We start from the raw sequence: 18,703 nt of genomic DNA on the forward strand, positions 1-18,703 counted from the left end.
CTCATCTTCTTCACTTGTGCATTACACCCCTCCTCCATATTTGATCCGGTTGGTTTACATCTATATGTATACCAGCCTACTTCACTGAGGTGGAGGACCACTCCATCATCTTGAAAGCCCGGTTTTGCGTGATATCCCTATTGTTTGCATGGTATGGTTTGAGCGTTGGGTTCATTCTACTTTTGTTCAGGTTTCCTTGATCTGTTATTGATTATTATTTATTTTACTTTACTACCTTCTGTTCCATTTTGCCTCTTTATTATATGTGAAGGATATCATTTGTAGTTTATCTCGTTTAGTCGATGGTATTTTGGTTTGATTGACTTGGATTAATATTTCGAGTTGTAGTCTTGGTTCCCATTGTGTTTTTGTATAATGTCTAAACATAGTATTCTTTCTATATAACGAATCTCAAAGCATATTTACAACCGGATTACATACAAAGTATAACAATATCTTCAAAGAAAAGAGAACAATATTCAGAAAATGAAAGCCGAGACTATCACTCTAGTTCCGCAACTCCCGTCCAAAAATCAACGCATCGACTAATTCCTTGCTATTCTCAAGTCGTGCAGCTTTGGGTACGCGACCAATCACGCTGAAGCCAAGTCTCTCCCAGATGCGGATTGAAGCTGGGTTGTTTGCGAAGACTAGGTTGAAGACGGAGTATGTATAGCCCTAATTTGGAAGATTAGCCCAAGTTTCAAGGTGTGCATAACCATGTATGCATTATACAACAGCTATTCGTTGACCTCACAGCTGAGCTGAACGATATTGGGGTTAAGTCGTACCAGTCTGGGCGCAAAATCTAGATAGGCTTCTCCCATGGCATAGCCGACACCTTTGCCGCGTGCCGCGGAGGTAGTAATGAAGCCAGCATTACAGATATGAGAGCAACGTCCTGTGACAGTTTCATTAGCAATAGAACATGAAAAGCATATGAAAGAGTAGAATAGAAAGACATACCAGGATAATTAGGCTTAATATAAAAAGTGCCCAGACAAGCACTCTCCCAATCCCTCCCCTCTGCAAGCCCCTCCCCACCATTAACGTCATCCATGATCGCAAGCACGGCAAAAGTTCCAAACCAGTAATCTGCAAATTGCTCCAGTGGCAGAGGCTCTTCCATGGGATAAGTGCCACCACGGAGAATCTCCGCGCTGAACTCCTGTTGCAAGAAGCGGACCAGATCTTGCGGGAGGGATTGCGCGCCTCCTGTAACAGGGTACAGGGTCATTGGGGCATTTTTGTCCTTTGAGAGAGTAGTGTGCCGCACTGTCAAAGTGGGCGCTGCTGCGATGTGCGCATGTGGTGGGGGATTGCGGCTTGAGGGGTCTTCCAGGATCGCGGGCATGTTGGGAGATTGGGAGCTTTGTACTTAGATTAAATCCTCAATGAACTCTGGGGAGAAGGAACGAATCGGTTTTATGTCGGGCTCTTCCTCAGAATTGAGGTTTTTATATACCCCGGCATTTCGGCCTGGCCTCCCCACTTTCGACTGATGACTCAGCTTGTCGTTTGGAGGGCGCGCTCCACTGAAATCTGAGGGCACCCAGCTCAGCGGGACCCGTGAAAAGTTCAACGGGACCCATGAAAATATGACTAATGACGGGTCCCGATCAGCTCTGGCACCTCACCGGGTCCGGAAATCCTGCCTTATATAATCAATTTTTAGCGTAGAATTTTTTTATTCGCCCCTATTTCAGTGCTTTTACACAGCTCTTACAAGCATTCTTTACGCATACTTCATTATGGCGAATTCCTTCCTCCAATCGCCTTCCCTACCGCCTCAACCCTGTCCTAATATTGAAAGGGTTTCAAATATAGGGGGTATGGCTCAAGCTGCACTAGAACTCAATCGTATTCTTTACGATATTCCAACTGTAAGTTAACTATACCTTAGCGATACATTATACATATGCTAATTATATCCTTTATTCTAGCGTCCGAGATCAAACTCTGAGATCTCTCTATATGAGGACTGTCTAGATGGCTATCAGTCATCCGAGGCTAGTTCTCATTATAATAATGAGAACTATGATAATGAGGATCATGATAGTTCTTTAGGTTCTATATCTATGTTAGGCCTAAGCCAAACAGACGTATCTACTGATGGAACTTTAATTAGTACCAATCGTAGAGATACTGTCACTGCCTATGAGGTTCAGGAGCATCTTCTACTTCCAGAATATCCTGCCACGGACGACAATGGTGTCTTACATATCATTCATGCCTCTACCAATCCATTTCAGGATATGCCTAGTGACTTTAGTGGCATTAATGAGATATTTACACAACTTATGTCGGCTGTAAGATTTTGATATGCTTAACATATGGAATTATTACTCATGAATATAGGTTCAATTCTCCACAAAACATCTCAAGTCTGCGAAGCAAATCAGCACAAAACTTCTCCAAAAAGGCCCTAATGACAAAGAATCAAAGTCATGGCATCGATCCTTTCAGTGTACAGGGATTCAGCACTGTCATCAAGTTCACTATAGCCTTGTGAACTCATCACCAAAGTATAATCGGGTTAAACCAGAACTGTTTCTTGAACTACAGTCAAAGGCCGCTAAGCCTATACATGGGACTATTAGCCAGATTATTGAGCAACGAACGAGAGAGTAGGTTAATGGTTTCTTAAGCTTAACATATATTTAACTAATATCTTATATAGGCTCTACTTTGGATTTCTCCACACCTGGAATATTGACGGGCCCTGTCGCTATGGTCCAGCTACCCTGACATGTAGTGGACAAAAGCCAAGAGTGTGGCAGCGGGACGGAGTAAGTCTATATGCTATCTATACGTAAGATATATACTTACTATAGTTAGATCACCTTTATTGGTTGTCCTAACAATTCACCCGAACAGACTTGGCATTATGCCCAACCTGTATCTAGAAGTGCTGCAAGGGTCGATATTGCATTTTTGAAACTTCTATGTGAAAAGGATGGAATGCAAGCGACGGGTTACCATACCGGGAATTGCCACTTTGTTACCCATCGTTCAGCTAGACGCCAACATTGTGGTACGTTTAAACTTTTGATATACTAAACATATGTCCAAAAAATGCTAAATATATACTAGATTCTGTGCACTCTGATGGGATTGGCAAATTGACTAAGACCGAGTGCTCTGTTAAGATGGACGTTTATATTCCTTGCTCATGGAATCGATTTCCATTCTTTATGGTTGTATGCCGAGGGTCTCATTCGCATTTTCCACCGCCACCAACAAAGCTACCACATGAGATTGGTCGCGAGATTGTACAGGCAATCGACGCTCAAGATATACTAGGATTAACTGCACGTACGTTATCGTTTCCTAATACTAAGTCCTGTTTTTATTAACTAACCCTAGGTAAATTGATGCTTTCGCCTACATTTGCAAGAATCCTAAGCCAACATAGAGATTCCGCGCTTCGCTATATCCATAAAAGCTTGCACATTGAGGATAAAGTAACTGCTTTGATTCATAAACAAAGACTGCTATATTACCCACAAGGTACAAGTCTTGCTGGCGTGTGGCGCGAATACCAGTTCGATCTAACTAAAAACAATGACGAGCAATGGATTCGTGAGGTCTTTTTCTTTGACGAACAAAGAGAGCATTATCTCATTATATGTTGTACTTACGAGCAAGCTAAGCTTTTTCAAAACGTACAACATCTTGAAATGGATCTTGCTTTCAAAATGGTTCAAGGACAGACTAAAGTGTTCTCAATTTCTTCGTGGAACGAACAGGCAAGAAGTATTAGTCTACCTTATCCTGAACATATGTTAAACTTATGCTAATTATAAAAGGTCTCAATACATACGCCTATGCTTTTATGAACCTTGAAACCCGTGAGGCGTATCGGGTTCTTTTTCGAAAGATCTTCAAGATACTTGGCGATGTTGGACGGAAGCCTATTCGATGGGCGTACCAGCAAGGTGGTGATGATCATAGTGACGGTATCCGTACTGTTACAGTGGATATGTGCAAAAAGCAGGCACCTGGTATGTGATTGATATACTAAACATATGTGAAAATTATACTAACTAGATCATTTATTTATAGGGCTTGGAGACTATCTTGCTGAACTAGATCCTCGCTGGATATGGTCAGAGCATTTGCAACATGTTCTAATCCTTTGCCAAACACATGTTAAACGGGCATTTCGCAAAAGATTTCCTGATCATGAAGCTACTGCGGCAATTGATCTAATCTGGACTGCAAATTCCAAGGCAGAAGTTATCCAAATCATGGATGATGTCGCGGAAAAATGGCCAGAGACCCAGAAGTGGTTTGCAAATAAGAAGGTTGACTGGATTCTTGCTGGAATCACGTCTGAAGCTTCAAAAATCCCTATTAGATGGTGGACAAATGCTCCACATCATACTGGGATTAGCGAAAGCAGTCATTTTCATGATAATGAGGCAATTGGCCGGAAGCAAGCTCTATTAACTGCAATTCTTCGGTAAGTTTTTTATATTAGTATGTTTCTATTACTAACATATATTATCTAGATGTAAAAGACATACTCGGGAGATGGAGAAGAAAAACAAACTTGCAATTGAGGAGGGTATCTACCCTACTTGGCGTTCTTTAAATCCTATTCATCGGATTGCAAAGCAATATCGAAAAAAGGGTTAGTATTTCTTTGTTACATATGTCTAACTTATACTTATTTTATTCTAGACAAACGAAACCGTCACTCTGCAAATCGTCGAACTCGGAGACCATATCTTCCTTGGAATCCAGCCAATCCCTATGATACATTTGATCCAGCAATGCAGCCACCCGAGCCTATAGGTATCTCTGATTCTGTTTCAGTCGCTACTTCAGATACTACCGACATAAGCTCAGTATATGGTCAAGGTACACCTCAAGCGCAGTCGATTATCTCTCAATATAGAGGTAGTTCAATTCTATCTGAATCACCTAGATTAGCGCCACAGGATAGTATATCTCAGCAGCTTACTAGGAATCAGGTTCTACTTGATGAAGAGGCAATTTTACGGCAGGAAGTTGCAGATCTTGAGCGAAAACAAAGGATTCAGGCTCTTCAAAAGAGAAAAGAGGAATTACTACGCAATTTGCATAGTTAATAGAGTCAATTTTATTTATTTGGATATTTTTTGGATACGTTTAACTTATGTTTATTTAGATCCAAGTGTGCAATTTGCATATGGTCAATGTATTATCATGTAGAAATAAAAATCTGCAAGAAAAGTACCGGAAATCTGCAAGAAAAATACTACAGCGATCTAGGCCACGGACTCGAAGGCACTGGAACTGCTAACGTCTCCATCACCACCCTCTACGTCGTCCCCATCGCTCTCACTATCATCATCCTCCGAGTCTTCATCGTCCTCAGTGTTATCACCAACGAAGTCTGGATCGTCAGATTCGTCGTCCTCAATGACACTACCCGTGTTACCTCCGTTAGAAGCAGCCGTAGTAGGTCCGAAGCCAGGGAAAGGAATAGGATTAGCAGGGACATCGGGTCCACGCTGTATAATATTAGCATAAGTCAGACATATGTAAAAATCCAACTTACACGACGGCTCCGATGGCCAGAGGTTGGGGTTGAGGGGACTTGGAATCGATGAAAACGGGAGCCATAAGTGGCTCTGAACTGCGCGTTATTGGCCCTGTAGATATAATTAACATATGCTTAGTATATCCATTCACTGAGTTGCACTTACGCAATACGCTCCAGAGCATCGCACCAAAATCCAACAAGGCCATTATCAGGGCCACGACCAGGCTCATGCACGTAGCTCGCATTCTGCCAGCCAAGCTGAAGGATCCAACGCTTGATGGCGTTGTGGGCAGAAATGATGTCCTCCCTGCGCTTGGCACGACGATCAGGCATAACGACTATTTGGTTGGTGCATTGTAAGCATAAGTCAGGCATATCCAATCCACAAGTACTTACGAGCTCCAGCATGCTCCTGGCGTATGTGACGACGCATCGAAAGCCCATCTGGCAGGACCATACCGCACATCTGGCGTGGAGGATTGACCAGGATATCGCAGCTGTTGTAACTCATATTAGTATCCGCCATACATATGTGGAACGTATCCAATAACAACGTACACGCCGATGTTCTCCTTGTTGAGGACAAGGGCCTGGTTTGGAGGGGGGTTCGCCATGATATCAGCCGCCTTGATATCGTACTTGCGGATACCAGCTGCCATCGCTGTGTGGTATGCAATAGGCTTCCACCCTGGGTTGTTGTCTGGGATTGGGCCTGGATATGTTTATTATATGTAAATAACACGTCCTGCGTCCACATACCATGAGCGTAACCCGCGAAGACCTCGGGGTTTACAGCGGTCAAAACCGTGTTGTTGTCAAAATCGTCCTGGGTTGGACCCAGTCCGGGGTGCAGTGCCAGGTTCGCCATGTTGGTTTCCTGGAGATAGTTAACATATGCCTGACGTATGTAAAAACGCGTCAGAGAGGATTGTAAACAGATGTTCATACCTGGGAAAAGAAAATGTGGGTGGTGAAGAAGGAGGGAAGTGGTGGTGTGTTGTTGTTGATAAATTATATATCTCTCACTTTCTTTGTTGATTTTCCTCATGACCCTTCGAATCATTTAATATTGCTTTGTTTGTTTGCAATTTATAACAAGCAAGGCTATTTTGGTCGAATCCTTTTACACCCTCTTAGAAATCTAGACATGAAAGCAATAATATACAACATGTGTATAGTGATGTATTAGGATATAGTGCGTTTTAGTATTAAGTGGGTCAAAGCTTTAGGTAATATTGTATAAAAGTCAACATAAATAGATAAAATTGAGGCATAAAAGCTGAACGGGACCTGCACAAAGCCAGGACCCGATGAGGTGGCAGAGCTGAACGGGACCCGTCATTAGTCATATTTTCACGGGTCCCGTTGAACTTTTCACGGGTCCCGCTGAGCTGGAACCCGGAAATCTGATGTTTTGTTGGTTGGTTTTCATCGTGTTTTTTGGTCTCTGTTGCCTCCCCCTGTGCATTTAGTCGCACACGGTATTCAGCGGGATACTGGAGTTAAGCGGGGGGATTCGTGGGCTCAGCCTTGGGATTAGGCTTAAGCTTAGGCTTAGGCTAGGCTCGGGCTCAGACACAGGCGGAGGCAGGGTCTGGAATAGAGACTCTTTAACCATTCTGAACCTCCATCAACATAAATTCAACTTGAAGTGTTTATCCCCATACTTACCAATGACCTCCATCTTTTCGGACATGTTTAAGCCGCCTGGTCTGGCTGCCCTAGCCACAACCAGGCCGTGTAACGTCGCATGGTGACGAAGGGTGCCTGTTAGATTATCGAAGTACTATGGTTTGTTGGTGCGTGACTCTCGTGAGTAGATTGCTTCAAATGACTTCTTTTAAGGGCATTCAGGAACCCGGCCAAAGTGCTCGCCAACATATATATTGATTTCGCCTCTCTCATTCTATAATTGACATGTTATTGATGACCTATTGATGGGCGAGGTAGCGAAATCCCGACTTACCTTCTCGTAAGGAGGCGAACTGCTTGTCCCAGCCTTGCCATCTTCAATGTATCACTTGTAGACATCCACACCCTCCAAAAATGCGCCATTTCGAATATCTTGAATTGATTGTATAAGTTTTGCAAGAGAGATGCGAGAGACATCGGGAACTTGTGGTTCCCATACAAACATGTCAAACACCGATTTGGAAGGTTGTCTGATCTATGTAAGGTGTACAGAGAGCTTGATGGAAGAGGTTTTGGTACCATGGGATGTTTATATCAGGATTTGACTTTGCGAACTACTTTAAATCCCACTGCGCCGATATGAAATGCCAATTTAACGTTCGGCCCGGGACTAGGAAACAAATGTATACCATGTCTCTACATATATCCAAGGACAGTAGGATAGCACGCCGGATCTAAACTGAAATGAGATTATAATAAGCGTTTATCCCATGGTTTTCCTTTAATATCTTACATCCAATGAGGTCCCGCGACCTCGTCTGTTCGCTTTATAATGTATGTTATGCTGATGGGGACATGAGAGATGCCTGCACCTCTCAGCAGAGCCTTACCAGACATGCATCAACTGCCACAAGTTTCCTCAAATGTGGCAACCAAGAACTTTTCATTCTCTGAAGTTTGTTGTCGATCAATTCAGAGTCCCCGGAGGTGTTCAGTCTCGTAGGATAGATGATCAACTCATTTGTTCTCTCCCTCATCATTTCGAATAGCCTGCATCAACTCGAGCAACTGTCCAAGTTGTTGGTCTGCAACAGAATATAGCTTTAGCATTCGCTTGAAGGATCCGCAGACGGAACAACAACATACCACTCATCTTATCCAACTTGGACTTGTCCAGCTTTTCCCCAGCCCATTGATCACCCTCCAGCTTTTGCGCATACAGCTGCCACTCAGTCAAGAATCCGATCTATCAATGTAAATGTCAGCAACAGCTCTAGCCTTAACAACCAGTCTCTCCGCAGCTCCGCCTCGCACCCCAGTCACTTCCACCAGATATAACCGCCCCAACACAAACAGGAACAAACATACAATATGCAGCGGGTTTTCCACAGTCCTGTGCGCGCGGAATTCATTCTTAACATAAGAATCGCCCAACACGCGCATCTCCGGGTCGAGCTTGCGATGAACGCGCAGGATGCGACGATACAGCTGCAGCGGTGGGAGCAGCGCGAGTGCCTCGCTGAGACTAGATTTCGAGCCGATCGAGGCTGGCGTGGCCATGAGTAAACGCTGAGCGACGCGCATGTTGAAAACTGGAGAGAAGTTCGATGTTGAACTCGAATGACATAATTTCCTGGGGGTTTTCTGTCAAAGGCGGCGTGCGGGACGCGCGAATCAGCGGGTCGGGATGACTCGGGTTCTTTTTTGGGCTTCGTTTTTCGTTCTTACTTCGTTGATGATTTCTGGGTTGTATATTCCAGGGCAAATAAAATGGAAATTACGCTGTTAGTGTGAGCAGCGCAGTCCTGAGCCAACATCGCAACATTTTTCACGATATCATTCCAACACCCCACCAGCGTCATTGGAGCCGCAAGAATTGATACATGATTTTAAATTCCTGAACAACGAAAGATTGAACATATACACCATGCTTCCAACACCGGATACATCTCATGTATCCTTCGACACAATCTACGAGCCATCCGAGGACTCGTATCTCTTCCTAGACACATTGTCATCAGCATCCGAATCAAAATGGCTCATTGAACGATTCGACAAAACCAAGCATACATCACCATTAGTGGTCGAAGTAGGCACAGGCTCAGGCGTAGTCCTCGGCTTCGCAGCCGCACAATCCGAAAAGATCTTCGGCCGACGCGATATCCTCACGCTAGGAACGGACGTGAATCGAAATGCGTGTCTCGCAACGCGGGAGACGGTAACGAATGCCATCAAGGCGGAGCAGCAGCCGAATCCACGCACTGTTCATATTTCTTCCTTAACGGCTGACCTGTGTGCGCCTCTACGTCCTGGGAGCGTTGATGTTCTGCTTTTCAATCCGCCTTATGTTCCCACGGAGGATTTGCCTCGTTTGCCTTGTGCTGTCGACAATGATCCTGCTGCTACGGCGGCTATGTCTCGCTCTGCCAAGTTTGATAATGATTCTTACTTTTTGTCGTTAACTTATGCTGGTGGTGCTGATGGTATGGAGACTACGGATCGGTTGCTTGACGCTATTCCTGGGGTTTTGTCAACGCATGGTGTGGCTTATGTTTTGCTTTGCAAGCAAAATAACCCTGATGTTGTTAAGGAGCGGATTCGTGGGTGGGGTGGGTGGCAGGCTGAGTCGGTGGGATCGAGTGGGATGCAGGCCGGGTGGGAGAAGTTGGTTATTGTGAGGATATGGAGAGATGATCGCTTATAGTTTGTGCAACAAGGAGAAAATATTGAACCTAAAAGCTCTGGTGAAAAAGAGATACCATTTGTTACTTTCATCATTATGGACATGTAATGAACTACAAAGGCTCGTGGATTGAATACTTATCCGCATCTAAAGAGCATTGGGATATTGTCTGAGAATACTGTGTAGAGCATGAGCCCTGAATTACTAACAACTGAAAAGCCAGTTGGACCACACGGGATTGCTACAACGCTAGAGGCATAAGTAAGAGAAGCAACATATGAAGTTGGGTATACTTAAATCAAGACCACGTCTGGTATGGAAGGCACAAAAGAGCATGTTAGCTGCTTCGAGTAAGTCATTGTGATGCTGCATGGAATGCTCATATTATTTTGATATCCCCCGAATTTGTTCTTATTACTTTAGACTGTACGACTAAAATACACTACGCGAAACTGTAAAAGATTTCTTGGGCTGTAAGCAGTGGCCTAAGCAGATTTACACGGCGTCCTAACAAAACGGATATATACAATTGTTGATCTCAAGCGATAGGAGATACCCCCTGCTCCAACGTCAGCGTCAGTAGAACTGCCATTCTCAGACAAGGCTTGCCCATCTGACATGCGATTTGATCGGCGCGGCATCATACTTCTTGGCCCCCAAACGGCAAGATGAGTTCCATGGCCGAAGTCGCCGGGCGAGCAACTCTCCATGAAAGTTAAAAAACTAAATGCTATAGCATCAAAGCTAATGTGGGGGGGCTGGAACTACCCTTACAGTAGTGTTACTATTGAGATCGGCGGTGGCGCTTTTACGTGTGCCCTGACAGAGGGTCTTGATAGGGTTGCATATGTCCCAGTGAAGAAGCTCACAGTAAGTCCGACATGAGCCGTGGAGACATTGTCGAGCAATTACCACATCGAGTTAATGAACTGACTGTCTCAGCTTCGTTGTCTTGTGGGTACCTAGGTACGCTTATTATCAATTACAGTGGCTGATCTGCAATCAAAACAAATTAATTACTCAAAGTCAATATATGGTATCAGAGCAAGTGAGCCGTCCAATACAAAGATGAGCAGTTAGTTCCATGTACCGGCATGTACAGTATACATGTCATCACGGCTTAACATTGGACTTCATGGGATTTACTATCCAAGCTATGCAATTTGTGCAGGTGGATTTGTTTCGACACTAAATAAATGTTTAAGATACAGACCTTACTTGTTTTTTACAGCCTTGACCCTCATGGAAATGGTGTGCTATCGTACTTTTCGTTTACTATTGTCTCAAAGGGCGCCGAATTGCTGATCCCAACCACTATCAAACTTGGCATGGGGCCGTCACAAGAAGCTCGCAGCCGACGCCTTCTTGGTCCAGATGACTCAAAATAAGGCCTCGATATTCAATCGCGACAGACACGTAGTCAAGATCATCAGGCCGCCATGAATATTGAGGCTGGGAAGTGTGTACAGGGGGCATGCCTCGAGAACTAATCTATAGTAGCAGTCAACCATGAACCTATTTAGCCTTCTAGCCTTAGCTGATGATCGTAATAGGGTTCGGCTCCTTTCGGAAGGCTTGACTGGTGTTAGTGCATGTAAGTACACGTACTTCCTCGCTCCTTGGCGACACACACCTAGCGTACTCGCTTTTGAGTTGCAGATGCACAATGCACCTATGTCCTTGTTTGCTAAACATACTCGACGATGACTTGTTGAAAAAGAACAGCGGTCCCGATAGCCCAAGTGATAGTACCGATGTGGAGTCTATATTGCTTTGCCCGTTGGATGCACGTTGTGATATGGCTCGAACTATATGTGACGGTGTCATACACCGTGTACCAAGAACGTGCCGGAAAACGCAATATATATGATTCCCGAGACCGTTTTTTCGGCATGCGAGTGCAACGCTAATGAAGCCCGACTAGCCCGGACTGCAAGCCTGGTCACAGTTTAGAGTGCTAAATTTGGACATGGGCTTGTCAATCCCCGGGGTCCCAGGGTGGGTATAGTCCGTTGGTGATTGACATATGCAAGTGGGAGTCGCTAAGCCGGTGCAGTGACAAATTACGAGACTGGCTGGTCTAATGTTTACTAGTGGAAACGTTGATCTACTCAAGGTGCAGGCATGACCTGTTTTGGGAATTGCTCCAGTGTAGATCGGATTAGTCTTTGCGATATCGAAGTTTGGCGGACAATCCACCGGCTCTACAGATACAGACAAGGCCAATAAGCAGATGGGACACACATGGGCCAGATTGGAGATGTACTCTCTCGATGCTCCCGCAGTAAATTGACAGTCTAGTCCGCGTCAATACCTCGCCAGAGGCACAAAAATGAACTTCATGAGATCGAGAAGTATGCTACTCAGATGGTAGGGAAATTAACACCGATTCAATTGCTTTGTCTCAGTTTATCGCCATTCAAGTCGGAACCCCTGGGTAATGGAAAAATAGGATAAAAGATATCCCGTGATCATGCATGTTGAAACCGAATTTCGAAGACATAAACAAACGCCGGATTGTCCTCTCAAGAAAACAGAAAAAAAGTCTAGAAGCCACGCCCGCGGCCGCGACCACGGCCACCTCCACGGCCCCTGCCGCCTCGCGGTCCACCACGGCCACGACCACGGTCTGTCTCCTTGCGCGCCTTGTTCTTAGGCTTGGGCGCATCATCCACAAGTAGGGTGTCGAGGGGCAAGCTGTCGGGTAGGATGTAGTAGCGGATTGTGGAGCCGCGGATGTTGATTGTGTCGAGCGAGATAGGGTCACGGCCCTTAGGAGTCATCTTGACGGTGCGGAGAGAGGTGTTCATCTGCGGGGAGACGGACATGATAGTGCCATGAAGGATTGTGCCTGCATTGCATATTCAAGTTAGGAAAGACGGGTCTTGGTTTTTTTTCTTTTTTGGGTGGAATGGCGACTTCGGTGAATTCGAAGGTCTTTAGATTCACAAGAATTGCGCGGGGGACTAACCGTTCTTGAGCTCAACGGTGACCGTTTCATTGGCACATTTCATTAAAAAGCTAGAAAGAGAAATATACGTCAGCTGGAGTGAACGAAGGTGATGCGCCTGGCGGAGCTGGTGCTCGCGCATGAAAAGTGGGATCGCGTACCGGACGAGCTTCATGGTGAATATGTGAGCTGCAAGCCAGGTATTATTTCACTTTGATGAATTGTCAAGTCACCAGAGAGCTAGCAGAATGTGGGGACGACGGACGTGGGTTGGTGTTGGTGATGAACAGATGCAGAGAAGATCGGATCAGGTGATATCAGTCACGTGGTGTACATTTTGGCTTCAGCAATTCCCACTTCAACGACGGATTAATCAGTTTCATAAACAAAGTCTCGTAAATTGTCTGGTAGACAGTTGGGAAATAGTGGCATGCAGATTTGAACACCATTGACCTGTTCTGACATGTTTTCTGATTCTCGTCTGCCACACTGCCAACCACAGGTTCACAACAAAGCAAATGATCGTGATTTTGGAGCCTTTACCGAATATTTACCATTGCCGTCCTCTTCACAATCCGAGTTAGAGGATAATTTTTAGTTCAACGCAATCTACCAGTCAAAACAATCAACCAAGGTTCATCCTCCTTGATATGCAAGTGGTGAGTTGAAATGGCCCCTCCGCTGATCCATGAATATGATCAACAGGGAACATGTGTGCAATTTCTGCGTGTTGTTCCCTGAAGATCAGTCTTCGGCCAACATACCGTCTCCAGAAGAGGCAGCCTAGAGCCTGGAGTCTAGGGCCTATGGCAGTGCTCTTTCTGTTGCCTCTTCTCCTGAAAATCCCAAAACAGCGGGATCAGATTGTAACAATATTTGCGTATAATCCTGATAGTATTGGCCTCAAAGCCAATTCCTTGTCCCTTGTCTTGACATTGCTTCAACAATTCCCCCATGTGTCGAATCTGCTTGGTGGGTTCGCCAATCTTGCTCGATGCTACCACCACTGGACCAGACCGACCATTTCCTCAACGGGTATGCTCAATGAAACATCAGGGCGTATATGTCACTGGCAGGACACACAGGATACAATCTAGGTTGTTACCACAGAAGTTTATAGGGGTAAACGAAGTGAACTCCGAAGTAGGGCAAAGAAAACCACAGTCAAATAAGTTGAAATGACCGCGGTTCAAAGGTCTGACAGCCTGTCAAATTAACCATAGCAATTTCTAGCATTGGCTAGTAGGAGAATAGACTTGATTTCTGTGGGTCTCCCACGAGGTAGAGAATTAGCATCAAAACTACCCTAATCTAGAATGCTACATTAGGTGCATAGACTCGCAATGATCTCCCACGCAGATAGCGATTTTCTTGATAAGTGCGGATATCGGACCCCTGTGGAGAGAGGCGATCTTACACTCCCGAACTGCTGCAATTGGCTTCAATACCCCATGGCTTCGGGAACTGACAAATTGCCACAGCGCTAACTGACCGGATTACTTCATATAGCTATTAGAGATCCTGTCCTGTTGAGATATTTCAAATAGCTCTTGGCTATTCCAGCTCCACGTTTTTTTACAGCCACACGACACTACGAGTGGGCCCCGCTTAAACGGGTCATCGGCCACATAAGACCTATAACAACGCTAATTTCGAAAGCTAGGACATTTTGGTGCCTGCGGACTACCTATTCCGACAGGGGCACCGACTGGATCGTCTGGGGCCGAAAAACGTCTTGTGTATTGTCCCCGGGATCTACATTCCTCTGGACACCATTTGCCTAGATCGGACCATCCTTTCTGTGTAATGGAGTGAAAAGAAGAAACCTAATGCATTTGAATTAGGCCAATGTCACCTCCCCTAAGATTGGTTGTTAGGTACGAAAAAGTGAAATCTCTTCCTAACCGCGTGTTCGTGGGGGCCAAACTTGATAGGGGACCACATTGTCAAGCACCGTCGGGCCGGAGATGGTGTTTCAGTGTCTCCAAGCGAGTATACAGGTAGCTAGGCAGAAGATATAGCTTGAAATGAGAAATTTCGAGAATTGCCAGCCATAGTACAAGCGTATGGCCCCCAAGGGCCCAACTTGGCCCCCGGTTCACTTTTTAGTACAATGGGGCTAGAATTTACGCCCAGACCAAGCTCCGTTAGAATCATGGCCCCAGTCGTAATCCTCCCGAGTCCTATTCCCACATAGGCTCTGGCTAGGGCCCCGTCATCTGTGGGGTCCAAAAGTCCACGAATTCGCTCGTGATAGTTCTCATCGGCCCACCTCATCGAGAGTTTTTCTTTTATTGATCACGGGGCCAATGATATCACACCTCCAATTGTTGTCAACGGGTAACTAACACAAGTGCGTTTCAGTCAGGATCGGGGCAACAGGTATTCTAGAAACTGTTTCCTGTAGGCCAAACCTACGCCCTCGGATCACGAAAGGTTTGCGGAGAAGATGAGTTTTATAAGCGCCTTTAAAAACCTCAGTACGCCCGAGATGTGGCCCATGGGTGTCAGAAACTAAAAGTCTTCTGCCATATTAACGGGATTCTGGACACCTGTATGTTGATTCTTATGCGAGTGCCACTTTTCCCCTTATACCCATTCCCGGCCCCCCGCCCCCTACTGCTTGCAATCTCTTCTAGGTCTATGACCTATATAGTTCCTAATGTTCCCTGGAGCGTTTGGCTCACAGGAATCATCTTCTCGCAGAAATCACCCTGATCTATCAGAATTTCCTGCCACAGAGCCCGAAGTTGGGTCCCTGTCTTCATTGGTCGAATCAGTTGAATCGCCAGACTTTTCACAGAGTCTTCCCAGCTCTGCCGCTACGTGGTCTGATCAGAGTCATATCTCTATAGACAATTCGCAATCAACACAAGAGTTTGGACTGTCGGTACCCCCTCAGCACTCCACATCCACGCTGAATTCCAGCCCGAATCAGCCTCGCAAGCAGGTTGTCTTGAATGACCAACATAGACCAATTACCCGGTCCTCTCTTGAGAGCCAGGGCCCTGCTGAAGGGCAGCTTACCTTGAACAATACCCCGTAAGTTAGATTTCGGCCGCCGTTTTGCGGATTCGGTGCTGACTAGGGCATCCCACTTGCAGCAGCCTTGGCATCTCATCCTACTCCATGTCAGTAGTATCGGACGCCTATTTTGCTGGCCCAATGCAGCATCCTCACCGTATGGAGCATTGTCTACTTCTGATAGGAAATACAATTGCTGACTCTTCCAGACCATGCTTGGGCAAATCGCCCGTATCAGTCTTTGCAAGTGCCACATGAACACATGAACCCGCCGTTTGCATCTTCGCAATCGTCCTACTCTTCACCGGGCTACCCAGTTGGCTACCCTAGTCATTCAAGCGCTCCGCTACCTAGTTATCCCCAGCAAGTACCGGTGTCTTATCTTACAGCATCTGGTAGTGCTGCTCGTCAGAGCCAACCTCGAAGGTAAGCCACATTCCCTCGTGTCATTGTAGAAAAGACTGACATTGTCGGTTAAGTCCCCCTATGTCACGTCCTTTCCAGTCTACATCTGCCTCAAATACGCCTCTCTTGTCCCAGGAGCCTCTCATGACTACGTAAGTCCAAAGGACTGCCTATGAAGATCTAGGGCACCCAGTAATTAGGTCATTAACGCCGTTAGCAGCCCGCCTTTTATGATGAACCAACCGGCCTACTATCTTGCTGAGCCACCATCAATCCCGTAAGTAGTCAATCAATCAAAGAAAAACGAAATTACGTACTAACCGCAAACCAAACCAACAGATCCCAGCCCGCATCTACCAACTCTCAACCACCACCAATGGTCTCCCCAGAACCAATATACTCTCCATCCAATTCAGCAGCAACATCAGATTCAGATCCAGTCCGAGTAGTCAGTTCACGGCCGCGGCCACAATGCTGGGATCATGGCTGCAACGGTCGCGAGTTCTCAACGTTCAGTAACCTCCTCCGTCACCAGCGAGAAAAGTCAGGCGTTGTCGCCAAAGCCGAGTGCCCAATCTGCGGTGCGGTGTTTACACGGACGACTGCACGAAATATCCATGTTGCGCAGGGGAAGTGCAAAGCTTCAGGCAGGGAATCCTCGACGGAATAGAAGCACATATCATGGTCACTTTTGGGGTTGGGGGCGATTCAGGAGTTTAGCATTTGGAGTTCTTGATCTCCTTTCTTTTTTCCTATGCTATCAGTGAGCTTGGGAATTAAAAGATTTCTCAGGGAGAAATTTGGGCATATTTAAGGGGCACTGTAAATACATTTTGAGCGCATCTGCACAATTGAGTCTTGTGGTGATGGCACTGGAGCCTCATGGATAGTGGTGTGAGCTGGCTCATACTGTTTATATTTAGATGCATTTCTATAAATACCATACTTTTCGCATTCGTGATATGAAACTGGGGCCAGATTTTGTACTTGGACTTGATCCATTCACTGGTCACGATCTTAGATCAGGGGAACATCGAAGGACGAGCGCTGTACGCAAGTATATATTCTGACCAAGCGAGCCTTAGAGTAGCAGACCCTGAATGCTATACTTTCTTTGTTGTTTTGTGATCAGTAATGACTGTTACTTGCGGAGGAGTACGTAAGGCTGCGTATTTGGCCTTCTAGGATGCTTTCCAGAGTAGGCATAGTTCTATTTCCCTAGAACCATAGTGGAAAACCAATATAGAAATCAATCAAAGAGACATCTCAAAAGATCTTCAGATAAATGCAACTCTCATGAAAAATTTAGTCCAGTTGGACCGACTCCTCGTGATAGCCCCATAATTGCTAATCAGAAGGATTGTTGTCTCTTTTATCATTCCATCTTTGAGTCTTCAGTGAAACCACAACTCAACTCAACTATCACATCCAGGATCATATTCATTCAGCAAATGGAGAATGGCGTTATTCTACTGTGTCTTCTGGAAGATCTTTGGTGGCCCAAATATTGCCAACACCCCCTGCGCTCCCCTTTCCGTCAACTTCTTTTGGATTTGGTGCCACAACGCGTTATCGACTATCACTGTGAACTGGAAAAGATTCATACATGTGTTGTTCCAGGGAAAATCTGTCGAGCGACTGGCTGAGAGCAAAGATCTTCTTCGTTCGTCTAGGCACCAACCGTCGTGGAGCATGGGCTTGGATTCTCTCAAAGGTTTGCGGATGACACTCTGTAGCACTCTTCAATGCCCGATAGAAGACTAATTATACCATTATTGAAGGCCCTAGATTCATCTCCTGCGATATACAAGTCCGAACCTAACCTCTCACAACTACGCCGAATCGAAAGTGTCGCCCACCCCTCCTAATACAAATTATCTTGATAGAATTATCGTTACGAACTCGATTCAAGGCTTATCAAGATAACACATGGGAGTTTCAAGCACGACCAGATGATACTATACTATTTCTTGTTAGATGCGACGTCAGGCTGTGACAGAGTCACTGGAAACAAATGAGGTTACATACAAGGACAAGCGTGGCTGGGATCTCTCTCGAGGATGAGAGTCTCCACTAGTTGCTGATGTGACTGATGCCCAGTCCAGTTTGATTTTGGGATAGAGTCTGGCTCTGTTGAGATCATCGGTGTCCGAATGGCGCTTTGGTCTTGGTAATTACAAATGATGGCCATAACTACCAGTAATGCTCCTGTCTGGAATTCTGGCTCCTCTGAGATTGTGGCACTGGAAAGTAGGGTTCCTGACTTTGGGCTGCGTCTTCAATTACAGTGTACCAAAAGGATTCATGCATTCTGGGACAGGCTTTGATCTATACTGAACAGCTCCTGCTGACGAGTTTGAACTGTACTGTGAAGAACAAATGACCTCTCAACTTAAGATCTTGGCTTCAAGTCAGGGCTGCAGGGATCAGACCTTTTCTTTGCAAATTACAGATATTATCGTTGCTCAAATATACG

The 18,703-nt window shown here is 45.5% G+C and overlaps 5 protein-coding genes across 5 annotated transcripts; 2 read left to right on the forward strand and 3 right to left on the reverse strand.

Moving 5' to 3' along the window:
* Positions 1–507: 507 nt before the first annotated feature.
* N7446_007190 (GNAT family N-acetyltransferase) lies at positions 508–1,354 on the reverse strand (the record flags this gene model as incomplete). The annotated part of the gene is made up of 3 exons (XM_058515936.1): positions 508–678; positions 792–901; positions 967–1,354. The coding sequence occupies 3 exons, from the start codon at positions 1,352–1,354 to the stop codon at positions 508–510; spliced, it is 669 nt and encodes a 222-aa protein (XP_058373114.1).
* Positions 1,355–8,182: 6,828 nt separating this feature from the next.
* On the reverse strand, positions 8,183–8,749 carry N7446_007191 (succinate dehydrogenase assembly factor 3; the record flags this gene model as incomplete). The annotated part of the gene is made up of 3 exons (XM_058515937.1): positions 8,183–8,250; positions 8,312–8,411; positions 8,534–8,749. 3 exons carry the CDS (start codon positions 8,747–8,749, stop codon positions 8,183–8,185), a joined length of 384 nt encoding a protein of 127 aa, XP_058373115.1.
* A 343-nt stretch (positions 8,750–9,092) lies between these two features.
* Positions 9,093–9,869, forward strand: N7446_007192 (S-adenosylmethionine-dependent methyltransferase; the record flags this gene model as incomplete). The annotated part of the gene is made up of 1 exon (XM_058515938.1): positions 9,093–9,869. One exon carries the CDS (start codon positions 9,093–9,095, stop codon positions 9,867–9,869), a length of 777 nt encoding a protein of 258 aa, XP_058373116.1.
* Positions 9,870–12,394: 2,525 nt separating this feature from the next.
* Positions 12,395–12,973, reverse strand: N7446_007193 (mRNA splicing protein SMD1; the record flags this gene model as incomplete). Its single annotated transcript, XM_058515939.1, has 3 exons — positions 12,395–12,699; positions 12,820–12,869; positions 12,960–12,973. The coding sequence occupies 3 exons, from the start codon at positions 12,971–12,973 to the stop codon at positions 12,395–12,397; spliced, it is 369 nt and encodes a 122-aa protein (XP_058373117.1).
* A 2,487-nt stretch (positions 12,974–15,460) lies between these two features.
* N7446_007194 (uncharacterized protein) lies at positions 15,461–16,897 on the forward strand (the record flags this gene model as incomplete). Its single annotated transcript, XM_058515940.1, has 6 exons — positions 15,461–15,840; positions 15,903–15,979; positions 16,032–16,248; positions 16,302–16,379; positions 16,448–16,504; positions 16,567–16,897. 6 exons carry the CDS (start codon positions 15,461–15,463, stop codon positions 16,895–16,897), a joined length of 1,140 nt encoding a protein of 379 aa, XP_058373118.1.
* Positions 16,898–18,703: the final 1,806 nt, after the last annotated feature.

Source organism: Penicillium canescens, assembly GCF_028828765.1.
Source record: "Penicillium canescens strain IBT 15451 chromosome Unknown utg000004l_segment0_segment0, whole genome shotgun sequence".
NCBI classification, from domain to species: Eukaryota; Fungi; Ascomycota; class Eurotiomycetes; order Eurotiales; family Aspergillaceae; genus Penicillium; species Penicillium canescens.